General features: G+C 40.5%; 1 protein-coding gene across 1 annotated transcript in view; it reads right to left on the reverse strand.

Annotated features, from left to right (window-relative positions):
• The window catches only part of ACTR3 (actin related protein 3), a 38,049-nt gene extending 25,017 nt beyond the window's left edge, over positions 1-13,032 (reverse strand). The window contains exon 1 of the mRNA XM_028744440.2: positions 12,840-13,032. Within this exon, the coding sequence (XP_028600273.1) occupies positions 12,840-12,883 (44 nt within the window). The 5' untranslated portion in view covers positions 12,884-13,032. The remainder of the gene's footprint in view (positions 1-12,839) is intronic.
• Positions 13,033-19,903: the final 6,871 nt, after the last annotated feature.

Consider the following 19,903-nt stretch of genomic DNA (forward strand, 5'->3'; position numbering starts at 1 on the left):
CCAGAGCCGCACACGGAAACGCCGTTTACCTTCCCGCTAGTAGGCGGTCCCTATTTATCTACTTGCACCCGGGGGTGCTTTCGAACTGCTAGGTTGGCAGGCGCTGGGACCGAACAACGGGAGCGCACCCCGCCGCGGGGATTCGAACCGCCGACCATGTGATCGGCAAGTCCTAGGCGCTGAGGTTTTACCCACAGCGCCACCCGCGTCCCTTCAGTTTACAGTAGGAAACAGTAATTATTATTTAGCAGACCTTGGTATTAGCAGTATCACCAATTCCAGATTCTCTTAGCAATGCAACTTTTAGGTAAATTCATAATTACTATAAGACATACCAAGTAAAATGATTATATTTATATATTTGCATAGTATACAGCATGTGCTGTATACTATTCAGCCCACTCTGAGACAAGAGTTATTTTCACAAATAAGGTATCTCCAGTACCCTTCTGCAATATGAGATTAGTACATACAAATCAGTATTAAACCTACTGACATAAAATGGAAGAGAAATCATTCAAGAACCAGACAATGAAATTATGCTAGCTACCAATTCCTGTTTATAGTCTTGCTAACCTTTTCAAGTTCCAAAAAGAAAGAGAGTCAAGTCATTCCTGTTGGGAAAATATGTGCTTAAAATATGGCTCTTGCTCTCTATACAGTAGGGAGTTAACACATTAAACAAGCAATTAGATGGCTATACTGGAGAATAGTGACTAATTTAATTCTGGCTGTAAAGGTAGAACAAAATGTAATGAAGATTTGATAGCACAAATGCTATAGGATGAAGTGAGTTAAAATAAATGGGATGTATGCAACTGAGTAGACCCATTCCAATTAATAAACTTTAATTAATATACTCCTAATACTGTTTTGTTGGATACAAGCCAATATGATTCAAAATCAAATGTTTATTATCCAAGAATCGCTAGGAGGAAAAACTGGCATGCTTCTGCATGAAGTGCATACACAGAGCAAGCTAGTATAATTCACCAGGTCAAGAAAACTGTGAACAGGATGCTAGATTAGATGGGCCTTTGGCAGAAGGCCAAAGCAGAACTCTTCTTATGATCTTAACAGAAATGGTATTGCAGCCCTTAACTTTCCCATTCATTATTTTTGGCCATGGCACATGTTGATCAATATCAACTTTCAGTTTCTGTACCTGCACTTTTCCTCTTGAAGTTGAAAGAATAGCTAAACACTGATGCCTGAAAACAGTGAGGAACTAAAACTGTTTGAATTGCCATTTGTCAGTAGTGTTGAAGCTGGAGAAAGACACTGATACTTCAAAGTTGCAGACAAAAAATCCTTTGTTAGTCTATAAAAGGAACAGGGAATAGAGGAAACTCTAGGCAGACAGCCCACAAGCCAGTTCACTCAGCCCAGTAATTATTGTGGCAGTAGATATTTGCTTTGCTTCTTTTAAACACATATATTTTATAACTAGCTTATGACCCTCAGTATGACAGGTCTTCTGTTGGTTGAATTTGACTCCTGATTGTCATTCTGTCACCATTACTAGCACTGTGTCTCTTGCCGATAGCGTTTCTGGCTGCCATTGATCAGCTGCTCTGATTAGCAAAACGGGCCTTCCAAATCATGCAGCTGACTCCCTTTGAAGAGCAACTCATGCCTACACGGATCAGACAGTGTCAATAAGAAGCACGATAAGCAAAGGGAATGGAGGCAGAAAGGAAAAGCAATTGTTGGGGAAACAGGTGGGGAATACAAGACTCAATACTGAAATGTTTTAACAGTATTTGCTGTTACTTATGCTGATAGGCCCTTGGCTATCTTTATTATAAATATTTCCAGTGATGTAATGAATAGCTGGTGAAACATTATATACAGTATATATATATATATGAAAAATATAAACTTCAAAATCACTTTCCTAAACTGTTGATGGGCATTAATAATCTGAACAAGGCAATCATAATTAGGTTAATTTCTGTCCTATAACATAGCTAAGTGCCATTATCTTAAACCATGGGTAGGCAAACTAAGGCCTGGGGGCCGGATCCGGCTCAATTGCCTTCTAATTCCAGCCCACAGATGGTCCGGGAACCAGCGTGTTTTTACATGAGTAGAATGTGTCCTTTTATTTAAAATGCATCTCTGGGTTAATTGTGGGGCCTGCCTGGTGTTTTTACATGAGTAGAATGTGTGCTTTTATTTAAAATGCATCTCTGGGTTATTTGTGGGGCATAGGAATTCGTTCATTTTTTACTTCAAAATATAATCTGGCCCCCCACAAGGTCTGAGGGACAATGGACCTGCCCACTGCTGAAAAAGTTGCCTGTTCAAGAGGGTTGTTTTTTAACTGCTCACATGTTATAAGTGCAGCAAACACTGAGCAGCTAAAGCACATATGGGATGCATTGTAGCTATATTCTCTTCACACACTCAAGCTGGCTCAGATAGAGGAAAAACCACTGCCACAGTATTCTAACAGCCAGGAGCATGCAAAACAGGAGAAATCATATTGTGGGTGTTTCCCCTTCAATATACTTTAACAATTAACAATTTGTTAATGCGAACACACACTCTTTTTAAGAGCGAAGAATCAAGTAACTTGCACTGGGAGAAGTAACACTTGTTTTTTCTAAAGAATTCTGAAACTAATAGAGTTCAGGGTAGTCATATTTCACAGTACAAATTTGTACAGTTTAAGGAGTCATTGTTTGGCACATACTTTGTTAACTAATAGCTATGTGAAAACATAATTGTCCTTACAGTGAGACCTGCAATGATAGTTTCCTGAAAATTCATTGAGGCTGAAATCCTATTACCATTTGCACACACTGATACTAAAATGGTAGAGTTCTCAAAATCTATTCAGTTTTTCTGTGAAAAATAAATACTGTAATACTCAAATGTGAATGTATTACTATCCTGAGTTGTACTACTGTCATTGTTCTTTAGAAGAAAACATTGGGGGCAAAAATATTTAATGACATAAATAACACTAAATGTGGGTGGCAAAGGTAAAATGAAACTATTGCTCACTCAATTTCACTGTAATCCCATCACAAGGAAAAGGCATACACATTTTAAAAACCCAACTAAAATTAAGGATTCTGGAGTACTCTGTAGTAACTCTGAAAAAAGGTTGAAAATGGATCATGAAAACAACATCTACAGAGCTTAGATAGTTCCAACCATAAAAATACAGTGGTACCTCGGGTTACGTACGCTTCAGATTACAGACTACGCTAACCCAGAAATAGTACCTTGGGTTAAGAACTTTGCTTCAGGATGAGAACATAAATCGCGTGACGGCGGCGCAGCAGGCCCCATTAGCTAAAGTGGTGCTTCAGGTTAAGAACCGTTTCAGGTTAAGAACGGACCTCTGGAACGAATTAAGTACATAACCAGAGGTACCACAGTAATTCCATTTTATTTGTATACCACATTTTCTCCAAATAGTTCAAAGAAGGCAACATGCATGCATTTCCAGATACGGAAATAGGGTCCTCCATTCAGATCTGCTCAACTGAAATACATGTGGAACCATTAGACTCAAGTTTCTATATATACAGAAATAAAGGTTAGCATAACAAATTGGCAACTGTCAATACAAAAAATGCTACTGTGTGTTAGAATGCATTGGTGATTTGTTTACTTTTTAAATTTTGACACAGACAGCAATTGCATTGGGGCATATCTCTTGCAAGAATTTGTGAGGGATTGGTTCTGTAACTTTGTACTTTAATACATTGTCATCTGTTAGTTGGATAAACAAAGTATAGCAACACACAATTTACCACTTACATTCTGTTTTTGTTTTTTTAAAATAATATTTTATTAAGTTTTCTTTCAGATATTCAGAAATTTACAGAATAAAAAGTAGAAAATAAAAGTAAGAAAAAGAAAGTATACATAAATTCCAACTTTCCAAAATACTTTAACAGTTCCAATCGGACTTCCCCACATCTTCCAAATTCTGTGTTCTTTGCAATTGTAACATCAGCAATTTGTTACCTTATTTCATGTCTTACTGTATCTTTCAAATACTATGTTTCCAAATTTAAAATACTGTATCTCAGTTATTTGTACCCTGTAAATAAACATAGTATGGTTACTTCATGTTGTCTACCTCATCTTTCTTATAACTTAATTTCCAATTCACCTATTCAAGTTGCTGAAGCAAACGTTTCCTAATCGTACACATTCTTAACATTCATACAACTTATAATGTTTTTGCAGATAGTCCTTAAATTTTTTCCAGTCCTCCTCCATTATTTCTTCTCCCAAATCACGGATTCTGCCAGTCATTTCAGCCAGTTCCATGTAGTCCATCAACTGCGTCAATTTACCACTTACATTCTGCAAATAAAAATACACTCCAGGGGAAGAAATTAACATTTGCATATGCTGAGTGTAAACAATTGGGGTACAAAACTACTCCAATTTATTTTCAATGCTTCTTGCAAACAAAGTTGTCCCTAAAAGGTGTTAAGTACTTCAGTTACCCTCAATATCACTTACTACAGCAGACTTTTGGAAGGGTGACTTCTTTATGATATATGCTAGCCTTTACCAACCTTGTGGCCTCCAGATGCTTTTGGACTACAATTCCCATCAGACTCAGCCAGCATGATTAATAGAAGCTTCCACTGTTTTCTCTCCATTCCTCACTTCTGTGCTCACATCAACCCTATGAGGTAAGTTAGGCTGAGAGAGTAACTGGCTCCAAGCTCCCCCAAGAGGTAACCAAGCAGAAATTAGAAACCAAGTTGTTATTCAATACGTCGCTTATTACATCACTCTTCCAGTTTCTTAAATTCATCTTATTTTCAGTGCCTTTACCACTCTTAAGTATCCTCACAATTCATAATTGAACTGCACATTTTAAGATCTCTTCTGCTTGTGCCCATATAGTCCTGCCCATATGTTAATATCTAACTCAAAGAGCCAGCTTTCAGTTTTAAATGCAGGTCCTGTTTTATGGACACAACATATTCCCTAGAAATGGCAAGTGTTCCCTGGAAATGGCAAGTTAGGCAAGTGTTCACATAATGAATCCATGATTTCCATTTATTCCTATGGGGAAATTTCTAATGCGTTCCTGAGAAACGAATACCAAGTTTTGGGTGCTATTTCCTTGTGTTTGGATAAGTGAATTTGTGTTTGTAAAGCAGGACCTGTGTGTATTTTCAGGGACCTGAAAACACTTAGCACCTTCAGAAATTCTTCATAAAGCAAAATGAGATGAAACTTGTATTATATCTTGGAATTTCTAAGAATAGGAGGTTAGTTGCTCGGCACTTATGTCACTAATAACACCTAGTGCTATTTACTAGAGCACAACCTTCTCAAAACAATTATACAACATAACCAGACTATGTAAGTCAACTACCAGATATCAACTATGTACAGAGGCTGAGAACCCCCCCAAGGGCCACATTCCTTTCTGGGAACCTTTATGAGGGCCATATACTACTGGTAGGTAGGGGACATACATAGGTAAAAGTGGGTGGAGCAGTGTATGCCAATTTTATCTTTATACTATGGACTAATGTCTGCATACACCTCTTTCCTCCATTGAGGCAAGTCATTATCGAGCATCAAGAGCCAAGCAAAAATGCACATGGAGAGTGTGAAAGAAGACCAGAGAGGGGTAGGACTGGTGCTCAGCCATGGTCTGAAAAGAAAAAACTTCAGATAACTGTGAAATAATCTTACAAAACCTACACAAACTGAATTTCACTTCTACATTTCACACCAAATGCTTCTCGTATGCAAACTTTAAATAAATGTAAATCTAGAAAAATCTGGTAGACAGTTCGGTTTTGAATTATACTTTTTAAATATTGACTTCCAAGGTTATATTATAATACTCCACAAGAACAATTTTGATAAGTCTTTGAGTAACCCTATCATCATCATCAGTATTCCATTGTTATCCCAGCTAACCCTCCAACAACCTTCATTTCCACGTTGCCTTCCTACATACTATTACATATAGGAGTTATATATTCAATTCTATTTTCTTATCTTTTGGAAAATTCTGTATCCTCATTAATCATGACTGTTTCTCTGGTGTTCCAAAATTCTGTATGGGTTATCAATATCTCTCTGAATTAATTTCTCCTTCCCCTTGAAGCTCCCATGACTTGCCAGCTTCACTATAACGACAACCTCCCACACATTCCTATCACCTACCCCTACTGAAAGGATTTCAGAACTCTTCCAATGACAAGTGATTATTATTCTTGCTGCTGTCAAGTTGTTAACTACAAACTGAAAAGGGGGAAAAACTAGACATACAGATAGATTGAAAATGTACTTGAGAATACAATTGGTTAATTTCTCTTAGAATAACTTTGCCCTCATTTCTGTGAAATGTACAAGAGGAAGTGCAAGCAACTTGTATTTCCTCTCTGTGGACATGACAGTCATCAACCTCAGTCATAACCCACAGAAGCAATGCTGAGTTTTGCTTTTGATGTTACCCAAGTCATGCATAAAGAGAACATGGGAGTCAGACACCAGCTGTGTAATGTGTGAAGCCCACTTTCAGTTCTTAATCAAAATCCCTTGAGATCTGTACTTGTTAAATGTTGTATAACTAATCATACCAAAATGGAAACTACCAAGCAAGAGATTAAATTAACAATTCCAGACAGGAAATGGCAACATAAAAGGTAAAGGGGCCCCTGACCATTAGGTCCAGTCATGGCCAACTCTGGGGTTGCGGCGCTCATCTCGCTTTATTGGCCGAGGGAGCCGGCGTACAGCTTCCGGGTCATGTGGCCAGCATGACAAAGCCGCTTCTGGCGAACCAGAGCCGTGCACGGAAATGCTGTTTACCTTCCCGCCGGAGCAGTACCTATTTATCTACTTGCACTTTGACGTGCTTTCGAACTGCTAGGTTGGCAGGAGCAGGGACTGAGCAACGGGAGCTCACCCAGTCGCGGGGATTCGAACTGCCGACCTTCTGATTGGCAAGCCCTCGGATCTGTGGTTTAACCCACAGCGCCACACACTACTAAAGGAGAACCTGCCTTGTCAGGTGAACAGCACAAAAGATACTGACTGTCATTTATGGGCATATCATCCAAGTAAATATACAGATATACCATAGGTATAGAATAACTATACCCACTAAATTTATTTTTCCACTTGAGCACATTGTTTTTAATGCACTTTAAAACTGGAGTCATTCCAGTAACTAAAGTGGGTGATTGATTGATTGTTTTTTACTTCTATGGTGGTGATACATGATTACTTTTTCTTTTATACTCAAAATACCAGTTTGAAACATTTGTATTTTTAGAAGAAAACCAAGACCATTATTCTGTTACAGTAACTTGTGTCAGCTTACAACTTTATAGAAAACTATAAATATTCCTTGGCAAAGTAAGTTTTAAAAAAACAAACCCTTAGCAAGCCAAACACACTGTCCATATCAACACAAAAGCAAGAAAATTTAATTTTTACTTTATTTACAGAACTCTTGAGACATTTTTTTAAAATACTGAAGACAGCTTATAAATCAATATAATCTAACACACCTCACAAGTGTCCAAGGCCTTCTGTCAAACTATGCTACCATGAGTACTCCCAAAAACAAAAGCCTGGCATAGACTAGAATAGTTATTCATAACAAACATGAAGAAACAAAGAGTTCAGCATAAGGTCAGCTCTTACTACAGAGCAAAATGATATTCAGCATTGGAATAAATTTCAGCGTAGCTACAAAAGTAATGGTTAAACCCATTCAATATAAATATTCAACATGACTTGGAGAACAGTTTGTTCACCCTCGAGATGCATACGAGAGGCTTTTTTTTAAAGTTTCCAGTAAAGAATTGAGCTAAAATTATGAGTTTCAGGGAAGGGAGATAAACAGAAGTCTAATGTGTCCAACATTTTAATATTTGTTTTACATGCTGTATGCATTTTTTAGTATATGAGACTACAAAAATAAAGCAGTGTCTTCTTGGCTGAGTGTCAATTAAGCTACAGAATTTCAAACACAGAAGTTTACACTTGTGCTGGTTTAGAATTGACTATGGGGAAACTTCTGTCTGAAAATCAATACCTGACCTTCTCTCTGAGCCCTGATCTAGCAATTCAATATCACCTGTTAGGAATAGACTCTATATAATTACATTGCTGCTTGAAATATAACTGCAAGGCCTAAAAATGAAAACCTTTCCTATGGTAGCTTACTGTACACTTCTTTACAAAAACCTAAAACATGGACAAAATGTAGGATTGTTCTTTCTGAGACTTCACATACACTCGTAAAAAGTAAGATCCTCCTAGCTGCAAAGTATCATCCTGAGTTGTATGAATTCAAATTTAAAGCTGGGTGGAGCACAACACTCACTACTACTGTATATGGAAAACTGGTCTTTGGAGAGGCATAGAACAAGCAGCCCTTTTAGAGTTAAAATGTATACCCCAAACCCATTCTTCTGCAGCAAAAACAGGTCTCTGTCATGTTTAATAATAAAGGTCATAATTCTGTTTCATTTACATGCACCTGAATGATACTGAGATCAGTAGGACTCATGCATCAGTACAAGGGCGCAGGACTATGCTGCAGCTTATTTAACTCAATTTATAAAATGTTTTAATAAGCAGAATAACAAGGCTTGCTGAAAAAGCTACAACTTCTGAAATCTTCTACAAAAAAACAACCCATAGTCCCAAACACATCAGCATAGTAACTAAGGCAGCAATCCTAAGCCCACTTACCTAAGAGTATGCCCCACTGAATTCAATGTGACTTACTTCTAAGTAGACATGGTTAGGCTTGCTATCTGAAACATTTGATAGCAATTTGATGCTAACTACATTTAACAATATAGCTGATGGGATGCTTCCATTTGCAAATACAAATACTAAAGGCAAAATCAGAATAAAAACACACAGTATAATCAATGAGCTAAGCATGCTATGAGTAAGTAGCTGAACTAATGTGATGGCAAAAAACATCCTGATGGACCATACAAATACATGTTATTGCACAAATCAAAACCGATTACCTAAGCACCTGTGTTGTATTTAGAGATGTATGGTTTTCCAAATCATGCAGGCTTCAGTGAAAAAAAATATTGGTTATGGTTTACCAAGATGTCTGAATTCACAGGTCATGCTTTAGCAATAAGCCATAATCAGAAACCATGGTTTATGCTAAATATAATTTGGCACGAAGAAATGAAAAACAAGAGCAGACGAGCAAATTTAAACCATGGCTTTGAAACCTCAAACCATAGTTAGTACAAATTGTTGTTTGGTGTGATATCTGAACTGAGCCAAGTTCATTCATAACTCATCACATGCATCAGGTCAGCAGGATTCTAACTTCTGTCACACAATAAGGCTTCAAGTTTTTTTAAGAACTTGCATACACACTTACTTAGCTGACTAGGACCCCAATGCCTACAACTTGGAACACCATCTTTTGCTGTAGTAAATAGTAAAGGGAAAATGTGTGTCCCCAAACATCCAGGAGCATCAAATAAACAGAAACCAGATTTCAAGTCTGTAGTAAATGTCCAGTGCATAATTGGACTTCTGTATGTCTCCTGTGCACTTTACAGTTGGAACCAGGACCAGGAACCATTCATATGTTATAGGAAGTTTTCTGCAAACTTTTAGATTTCAGCCTGCATAGCTCAGTTGGATACAGCATGGTGCTGATAACGCCAAGGTTGCAGGTCCCCATATGGGACAGATGAATATTCCTGCATTGCAGGGGGGTTAGACTATATTATCCTAGGGTACTTTCCAACTCTACAATTCTATGACTCTATCAAAGCACTGCACATAAGCAAAATGAATGAGATCTCCACTCCTCCCACCATTCGAGCCTCCAACTGTTCACACTGGCTGGAACCCATCCATGTTTACAGTGCAGACAGATGCAGAGTGAGGTATCTCATATATAATACGGTACAGATGAGCAGAATGCATCGGGTGCACCTTGACTTTCACATCTTCACATGTGGCACGGAAGAAAAATTAATATTGTGTTGTCCATGACAAGGTTACTCTTCAATACTGTTATTAAAGCAGCATTAGTGAAAGAGTGTGATACCAACTAAAGAACACTTGGAAATCCCATTAAACTTTCAGAGCTTTCCACATTTCTTCAAGGTGGCACCTAGAAGTCTGAATTTTCCAAACCTATTGGCCACATTTGCACATCATGGTAAGCCCCCATGGCTTACTGTATAGGATTGAAATTGTACTCTTAGCTCCTCCCCACTAGTACAAGCAGAAACCAATCACAATTTCTGGCTCTGTGCTATATTTGAAGCAGGGATTGTGGTTTGGTTCTCTCTACACCTGTCACAATAATCTATGGTTGTGTTTGATTGATCCATTGTGATGAGCAAAACAAACCACAGTCCCTGGTTCAGACACAATGCCAAACCTGGGATAATGGTTTGTTACCTCCCTGTGGGAGGGGTGAAGAGGGCACAAATTGTTTGTGCACGGTAAAACATCACAACATAAAAATGGAAGGAATAGCTAGCTACCAAATTAAAAGAGGATGTGCTCTGCAATCAAAGAGGCAGTTATGTGTTCATTTGCAGGGCCCCTTGTAGAATCTGGACTTAAGTCCCCTTGTCCTCTTGCAGTTATCCTCATTTATTTCACTCACACTCAAGAATGCCTATAGTTGACAGCAAGGCCCTAAAGAGGTCTCATCTACAAGTACAAAATGAAAGCTTCAGAAACAGTTTTCAGAGCAGAACCTGCAACCTACATGTCATTTTAAGTATTGCATTTTGTAGAAGCATTATAGGTTTATCACACCACCAGGATATGTTCTAGGTAAGTGTGACAGCCCAAAAGCAATGAGTACAAAATGCATTTCAGGGTGTTTATAACATATTTAATTTTAAAACTGTCAGATATGTGTTGCTGTCAATCTTACATACTCTGCTCCATTTATATGAACGACCCGTAATCAAATGTGGGTTGTTCCGCCCCCCCGCCCCCCGCAACCTTTTTCTCTTTTAAAATTGAAAGACAAGGTCACAATTTTAAAAGATTATGTAACTGCACATTTGATCAAATTCTAAAATCCTTTTTTCCAAACAATGAAGGAAATTTGTAACTGGGCATCTTTTTTAAACAGAAGTTAAAGTTGGTGGAATGACAACTGATTCTACATAAAAACTGTACAGTCATGTTAAGTTACAGTTTCTGTGTTGGAGGCTGCATATATGATCTGCACACTAAAGTATCTCAGTTCCCCGCCCCCATTCCAGTTATTTGAATATGGTGGTCAAAAAGAGAACTTCCCTCAAACCCAGTTCCCTAAGGCACTGGCACGAAGGCTACAAAGTATCTATTTGAGGAAGCCTTTGCTTCCTACAGTTGTACCTCCAACGCTTTGTTCACCACCTCCTGGAAAGAGCAGCAGAAAGAATCTCTGCAACTATCCCATAAAGCTCTTTTCTACAGGCACACATTAAGTATTAAGCATTACTATTTTCTCTCTTATCACCAACCGGCAATTGCTAAATAAGAAAAGCGGTTTCTAAAAAAGATTTGGTTCAGGTTTGACACTGAAAACTGCCTTATAAGGTATAAAAGCCTGAAAGAAGGAAGAGCCTTTGACAAAACTAAGGAAGTTCCTCTGCGCTTGCTCACAAGAGAGGGTGGACTTCTTTTTTTTTTTCACCCACACAGAGAGAAGTAAGGCTGAATAAATGACACATATGGAAAAATCATGGCACTGCTGAACAAAACTGCCACTCTAAATAATCCACATAGTATAAATGCATATTCAGATTTGGAGACAATTACAGATCACCCAGCCTGGATTTAAAAGAAATAAGGATTAGAATCTATGCTGATCTTGACTCTGCGCCTAAGCTCTATGAAAGTGCATTTTCCTTTCAGAAAGAAATGAAGCAGCACTGCTTCCTGAAAGAGCTAACCAGGCCGTTGAAATGAACTGCCGGTGGATGAGTTCTCTCTGAAGCAAAGAGGGTAAAAATTTAAAAAAATCCTGATCTTAGGATATATAAGTGCCCATTTTCAGAAGCTAGCCTGTTCCCAGTCTGGAAGAAGAGAGCCAATATATTTGGTCGCCCTGCTGCAACCAACACATTGAATAATCTTTTTCTTAAAAAAACAAAACTCTGGCGAATTGCAGCCTCAACGACTTTATGATGATAAAGACAATGCAACCCCCACTTCCACAGAAGGCCGACGCCTCTAAAGGAATGAGTAAGGGCCAATCCCACATATTTAAAAAACGGGAAGGTGAGGGAAGCTGTGCTGTTTAGGGTGTGACTCCCCTCTCCCTCCCACAAAGGCACACAGTTCTGGATGCTTAAAAAAGCAGGAAGGAGGGCCATTGGGCAACCTGCTCAGAAAAGGCCAGTCAGAGGAAAATGAAGGGGGGGACCCCACCTCTTCCCCACTCCCATTCCTTCCTCCACATGACCCTTTCTCCCCTTAATCTTTTCACAAGTTGAAGGCTAATATAGGCATGAGTAAGAGGGGAAGCGCTGGGGGTGGGTGGGAGAGAGGAGGGGGAGACATGCGTGGGGAGGGGGACAGATAAAAGATGCCTGGCGCTGCGGTGGGGGGGGGGCTGGAACCGACGTCCCTTCCGCCGCCGCCGCCCCCTCCCTTTTTTTAAAATGAAAAGGCAAGCTACCACTCCCACCCGCATTCACAGCCCCGAATGAAAGGGAATCGCAAGGCTAATCTCAATGGCTCTCTTCCCCGCCCTCTCCAAAACTGTCAGCAGCCGAAAAAGCAGCAGCAGAAAGAAGAAATGCAAAAAAAAATAAGAATAAGAGCAGTAGCAACGCAAGGCGCCCATTCAATCTCTCCTCGCCGCCGCTCACCCTGTGCCACAGTCCACCACGCAGGCCGGGAGCCGCCCTGCCATCCTCCTTCGGGTCGAGACGGCGCTGGGGGAAAGGTGCGGAGGACCCCGCTGGGCTCGCGCTCTCTCCTTCCTTCCACTCTGGGGGAGCGAAGCCACCCACTTCCGCAAAAGGGAGCCCGGCCAGCCAGCCCCTCCCTGCCCCAGACGCTGCCTCGCTCCCGCCCCCCCGCCCCCACCTCTCACACACACGCGCACAGCGCCGGCGAGCGAGCGAGAGAGAGAGCGGAGCCCAAGATGGCCGCCTCTTCCGTCCCTCCCTCTCGGCACCCAAAGCCGACGAGGGAAGGAAGGGACGCCCAGGAGGAAGGGGAGGGCGGGCGCGTCAAACCGAAGCTTTCGGTGACGTGCGCTGTTCAGGAAGCGAGTGGGTGCGAAGAAGTGGAGCGGGCGGGCTGCCGAAATATATATATATTTCTCCTCGCCTGCGCTGGCTTGCGCGCGCTCTCTCTTTTATAAGAAAGGCTCCTCTCCAAGTGACTTACAGCGTCAAGAGAGCACAGGTCGCTTTCTCACACCCCCTCCCCCGCGTCCTCGTGATCTTAATGCTCGCTCCCAAAAGAGTGACATTGCTGATTTTATCACGCCTCCTCGCCCCCGTAGGATCCTCTCTTTTAAATCCCGACCCGGATGACAGCGGCACGGGAACGTGTCCCTCCAGATTTTGTTTTCTTTTGCTGGACTGCGCTTCCCATCATGCCCAGCCAGCGCGGCCAGCAGCCGAGGATCATGGGAATTGCAGTCCAGGAGACCCTGTTGGAGGGCCGTAGGTTCCAGCTCCGGCGGCCCTAGCGATTTCTTTTAAGAAGTTCTGGCAGGGCTCGGGTTCTGCAAACCGCACGGCGGACAGAAATGCAACAGCTGAGCGTTTTCACAGCTTAGGGGAGAAGTGACAGGGGAAACGCTTCGCCAGATAGATTTTTTGACAACTAGCCAAGCACAGAAGCTCTGTCAAGCAACAAGCTGCCAATCTTGTGTCTCCTGGTTACTGGGGACGGGAGAGGGGGTGTGGACCGCTTGAATGAGGGAAACAGACAAACATTACCCCAGTTCTGAGAAAAAGGCTGGGTATTCATAAATTAATAAAATAATAAATAATAATAATTACACTCCTTCCCAAATATCATGCCTGTACATATGAAAAGAATACAGGCACCACAAAACTATCTTGTTATATTGCAAATATAATGTGTTTTTTATCCACCTAATAAAATAATGTGATAGCTGTTAAAGGCCTCAACTCTTGGCCTGCCAATCTAAACAGCTTGGATGGTGGAGCTGCGAGCAGGACCTCTGCGGCTGATGTTAGGTCTGGGCAAGTTCAAATGAGTGCAAGCAATCCTTCAGATAATTTCATCTCAAACAATTCAGGGCTTTAGACGTAACCACTAGCACTTTAAAGTGGGCCCAGATGCATCAGCAGCCAATATAGCTAACAGGCTGTGTGTAAAATGTGTTTTCTGCTTGGCCACCTCTAGCAGCCAGGAAGCTACATTCTACGGTACTTCTAGCTTCCAAGCTGCCTTTAAAGACAGTCCCACTCTAGTGATTGCAAGTAGACTAATCTAGATGTAACCAGGACATGAATTACTGAGGCAAAGTCCACTTTGTCTAGATAGCGTCATAGCTGGCGAATCAGCCAAATCTGATAAAACCGCTACTCATATCCAGTGCCACCTGCACCTCCATCAGCAGCACTGAATACAGGATTCCCAAGCTACTGACTTGATATTTCAGGGGAAGTATAACCACCTCAAGTACATACTGCCTGGCTGTTCAGATTTTCCCACCCACAGTACTGCCATCTCTTACATGGATTAAATCTCTGTTTGTTTGCTCCCATCCACCCTAAAATTGCCCAGACATGCTCTCTAGGACTCATACATAATAAGATATGTAAGAAGAGATCTGCTGGATCAGAACAAAGGCCCATCTAGCATCTTGTTCTCACAGTGGCCAAATAGATGCTTATGGAAAGTGTGCAAGCAGAACCAGATTCCAAAATAAAAGATGGAAACAAGAAGAGCAATGTGTCATTGAGTGTTGATGTAATTCCTTTATCCAAACCTCTGGATAACTTCCCCCAGTGGCTTCTGTATATTTATAAATTTAGCTTGTGTATGCATGTTTTCAGGAGTTGTACATTGAAGAAGTGCCCTTTATTTGAGGAGACTTCCATGACTGAAAATAGACAGCTCCACTGTGGCTATTGTTTGATAATCTGCTGTCTAACAACTATATGTGTATTATTACCAGTCAGTTCCATAAGACTGGAACCCTATAAGAATACCGGTACTTGTTTAGAAAGGAAGCTATACCTAGGGTTTACATCAAACTAAAAATGGGTATCCAGGTGTGCAAAGTAGGGTTGCCATATTTCAAAAAATGAAAATCTGGACACAAAAGTTGTTCAGCTTTTTTAGTTTTGCCCAAAGTTTGCCCAAAATGAGATGCTGTTTCAGACATATGAGGCCTTACTCTAGTGTTCATCTATCCTGTAAGAGTGCAGGCAGGACTTTCATAGTCCTGTTTCCCAACCCAACCACATGAAAGCTGCCTGACTTCATACAAATATTTCAAATGTTTTGGAAGAGGGTAAAAGCTTTCCTTTTCCAGGAGAATATTATGGGAAAGGTTGTTTTATGGGATAACGTTTGGTCTTAAAAAGCTGTGAGAGATGCTTCAATTAATGTAGTTCTCTGTTGTATACTTTTCTAAATATCTCAAAAGGTACAGAAAATGGAATTTAAATTATACTACAGTTTTGATTGCTTCTATATGAAGGTATGAAAAGACCCAAAGATGAAATGTAATTTCTACCCTCATTTAACCATCCACCGTCTTATGGTCCTGCTATGCTGGCGGAACAGTTTTTGGACTGACCCTTTCCAACCTAGCACATGTAACTCATGGATAGGATTGTGCTTTTCCATCCTAGAACCTGAATGTTAAGTTGTGGGTGAACATATCAGACGACACAGCGATTCTTCAAACAGCTCTTATTTATTCACAGGCCAGAACAGAACTGAACTGAAGGGTTCAGCCAGCCTGCTTATATAGAGCTCCACTAGAATGCAACAGTAACCACTTTCTGTAACTATCCAATCACTGAACGTCACTTTCAATCCCTTATTTGCATATGTGGACCTGAGTGAAAACTATCTACAGTATCCCCCTGCTGGCCCAGGGTGAGAACTTCAGTACATAACACTGAAACAGCTGGGCTTGTCAAAATATCTTGGGATTTTGGGGGAAAGACCAACTCTGAAGAATGACATTATTTCATTACTTTTTTAATTTCAAAGAATCCTGTTTCACACTCCTAACCATTCCCAACTTATCACCAGTATCCAACCTACAAGACTGCCATGAACTTTGGGTCCAGTCATCAGACATCTGTTGCTGCTCGGCCAAATGTATCTCACGCCAACTATGTGGCTCTTTCTGCATCTCCCTTTGAGGATCCTTGCTTACTGCCCAGCCATTCTTCGCTTTCTTTGCAAGTATGCTTTCATTATTCTGCTGTTCTTGAATAGCAAACATATGTGAACCAAGATGGCACTGAGAAAATTGTTTGCATGTCCTGCTGCAGAAAAATTGCTATACTCTACAAATGGTGATGAAGATAGCCACCAGGAGATGTCTAATAGTAAGGTAGGCTCTCAAAGTTATTTGCACATATGAATGTATGCACAGCTTCACAGTGTCTGGGTTTTTATTTTAAAAAAACATCTTTTAATGGGTCAATATATAATTTTATTCCCACCACACCACCTTATTATAAAATTATTTATGTTAATGAAAAATATCATTGCATAATGTAATGATAAAACACTTGTTTGCCCTTCATACAGAGCAAATGAAATTTAGTAAAATATAGAATCCACATCAGTGGATATTTTGTAATTTCATTTTTTAGATAAACTTTCCTATAAAACTGACAGCAAGGACATGTTAAAATTGCTTCCTACATCTGCATGACTCTTCATAAAATGCAATCATTCTCTCTCGCCCCACCCTGTCCTGTAAATGTTTCAAAATAATTGTCCAACAAAGGAACCCTATTGGATGTTTTCCATAAACTGCATTAGTGTAAGTGCTCCTGAGGGCCAAGGTGGGGAGAGATGTTCCTCTCTAATGTTATTAAGAACTGGTTTCTCAACTGACAGCAAATGATCTATATCAAATTATATTTCTCCTTTCTCCACTTCATTTGCAGTCATAAATTCTTGATACACACTTATCAGAAATATATGAATTTTTACAAATCATTTCATCCATTATTACCTGGAGACTGAGACTAATGGCTACTTGCCATGATGGCTATGTTCTACACCCACCATCAGAGGCAATATGCCTCTAAATACCAGTCGCAGGGAATCACAAGTGGGAGAAGGGCATTTGTATTCAGGTTCCACTTCCTGAATTCCCACAGGCATCTGATCAGCCACTGGGAAAAATGAATGCTGGACTTGACAGGCCTTTGGCCTGATTCAGCTGGGCTCTTATGTCCCTACAGCTTCACAGTATCCTCAGCTTCTAAAATGGGTACTTACTTATTTGTATGCCTGTGTTGAGCATGAGACGCTTAATTTCAGGGTTGTGGTTTTGAGCCTCATGTAGGGCAAAAGTTTCCTGCGCTGCAGGGGTTGGACTACTATATGACCCTTGTGGTCCCTTCCACCTTAACAATTCTATGATTCTATGATCACAAATCCTTTCTTTATGCATGTCCATTTCGAGAGCGCTTACTATATGGCCCTGGTATCTTCTGTTCAAGAACAGTAAGTCTAAAGTGCACAAGGGCTTATGGAACTAGTTTCATGGTTATTTGGATTCTGGCCAGTGTACATAACAATTTATGGCATGTTGTGTACTCACCTCACGTCTTTGAGGCAAACACAATCTAGCCTCTAATTCTGTAATGTGAAACAACTCCAAGCCAAAGGAAAAGAATAGCAAGATGTGACGAGTTTAGGAGCAAAAGTGAAAATGCACAATGAAGTAAGTACAAACACTTTGGTTGTGTAATTACCGGAGTGTATTACAAACCAACCAACTTCTATAAATGCTTCAGAAGCAACAACTGCAGTCTTTTATTAAACACTGTGGAAGAAAGTAGGTGTTCCTTATGCCCTGCCTTCAATTTTCCCATAGCATGTGTCTTACTTTCTTTTGACGGCTTTATTTGACCAAGGAACCACAGCAAATACTTGTACTGCGTATGATAAGAGCATTGCACAATTAGGCTGCAATGCTAAATGCACTTCCAAGGGAATAAGCCTGGGAAGGTGCACAGAGACAGTTGTAATAGTTATACATTATAGTGTGTGTTCTATATTCCCTTTATTATTTGTGTGAGGTGTTCTCTACTGACTACAGCTACCCACTCCCTCCAGTTGTTGGAAGTGGTGTGGGGTTCAGTGTTGGTTTCTGATGTCTCAAAGCAAGGTATTCACCAGGGTTCTAGGAGAACACATTAGCACTACTCACTAATTCCCCGATGTATTGTGAAGCCAAGCTGCTTTGTGCAAAGTCCTTCATTTATGTGCAGAGTGTTCCTTCTCCATGTTTTCCATCTCCAAAGGTCCCCCTTGTGAGCAGCAGGTTTGTACAACCACATGGCCTATCATCTGAGTTATCTTTTCCCTGTGTGGAATTTATGTACTTGGGATGCTGAGCTGTGATTGGGTGTTGTGTGACACCATATCCTATGTTCTGACAAGAAGAGGCAAATGCCCTAGGTATTGGGCTGGTGTAACATTATGCCATCAAAGAGTGGTGGTGGTCATTGATGGAAGGGCTATAGGTAATCATGTAAGTGCTCTCCTCTCCTGTCTTCTGATAGCATAGCTCTCATTGCAGTGGTGTTATCATTTAGCCCAAGGGTAGCTACTACAATGTCCTCAAGTAGTTATTAGACTCCAACTCCTATCAGTCCCATCCAGCATGGTCAATGCCCAGAGATGGTGGGAACTGTAAACTAGCAATATCTAGAGTGCACTCCGTTGGCTAACCCTGCTCTAGCCATTCAGCCAATGGCCCAAAAGTAAAAGATTCTGCCCTAAAAAGAAGAAAATATAATTAAAAGCCTTTAAAACTTCTCTGAATGCCCCTGACAAGGAAGGCGTGGTAGGTGGTTCCTAGGAAGAGGATCCTTTCAGTCATTGCACTCCAGCTGTGGAATGTTCTTCCCTACTCTGGGGTTATTTTGGCACCAGGAAAACACACTTTTATTTCCCTAGGCCTTTTTGAGAGCTCTTTAAATATTTATTTTTTTTAAAATGCTATTTAAATCTTATTGCTCTATGGCTGATTGTTACCATATATATTAGTATTGTATTGATTTAGAAGGTTTCAGGCCGTTTGGGGCTTTAAAGGCTGAGTTCAGAACAAACTAGTATCAAGCTAGGTTCTTTTAACTCCTCTATGATATTCTTGGCCATCAGTTTCAGTTAACAATTTGGTCGCCATGTTTTGCACCAGCCATAATTCTTGAAAACTTCTCAAAGGCATCCCTACGTACAGTGCATTATAATACTCTTTACTGGCCTTGATTTATGCCATTACGCTTTGGCCTCTGTCGCCACTAGTGACACAGAAAGTTGTTGTGAGCCTGCTTGGCATTGATACAATTGACTGTTCCTTTCTTTGCTACATTTGTGTGCCAGGTTGCAGCCTGTAGTAATTAAACTTGCTTACCTCACAGGGTTGTGGCAAGGTTAAAAATTACTTTTTACCTGTCAGTTAGCAGGCTTAATGATTACAGGCTGCAATCTGACATTAAGGCATGCCTAAGTAAATTTGTTATTCTTGAATGGAAATTATGTACAGGCAAGTACACAGAATTGTAGTTATAGCAGGGGTAGGAATAAAAAGAAATGTATTTGTACTGATGAAAGTTTGTGGGTTTTTTGTTGTAAGAACAACTCCGACTTGTTTCCCCCCACTCTGTTAGTGGGAGTGATTTAATAGGACTACTCTGAACAATAGGACTACTCTGTAACTTGTCTCATCATTCTG

Source organism: Podarcis muralis, chromosome 1 (assembly GCF_964188315.1).
Source record: "Podarcis muralis chromosome 1, rPodMur119.hap1.1, whole genome shotgun sequence".
Taxonomy (NCBI): Eukaryota; Metazoa; Chordata; class Lepidosauria; order Squamata; family Lacertidae; genus Podarcis; species Podarcis muralis.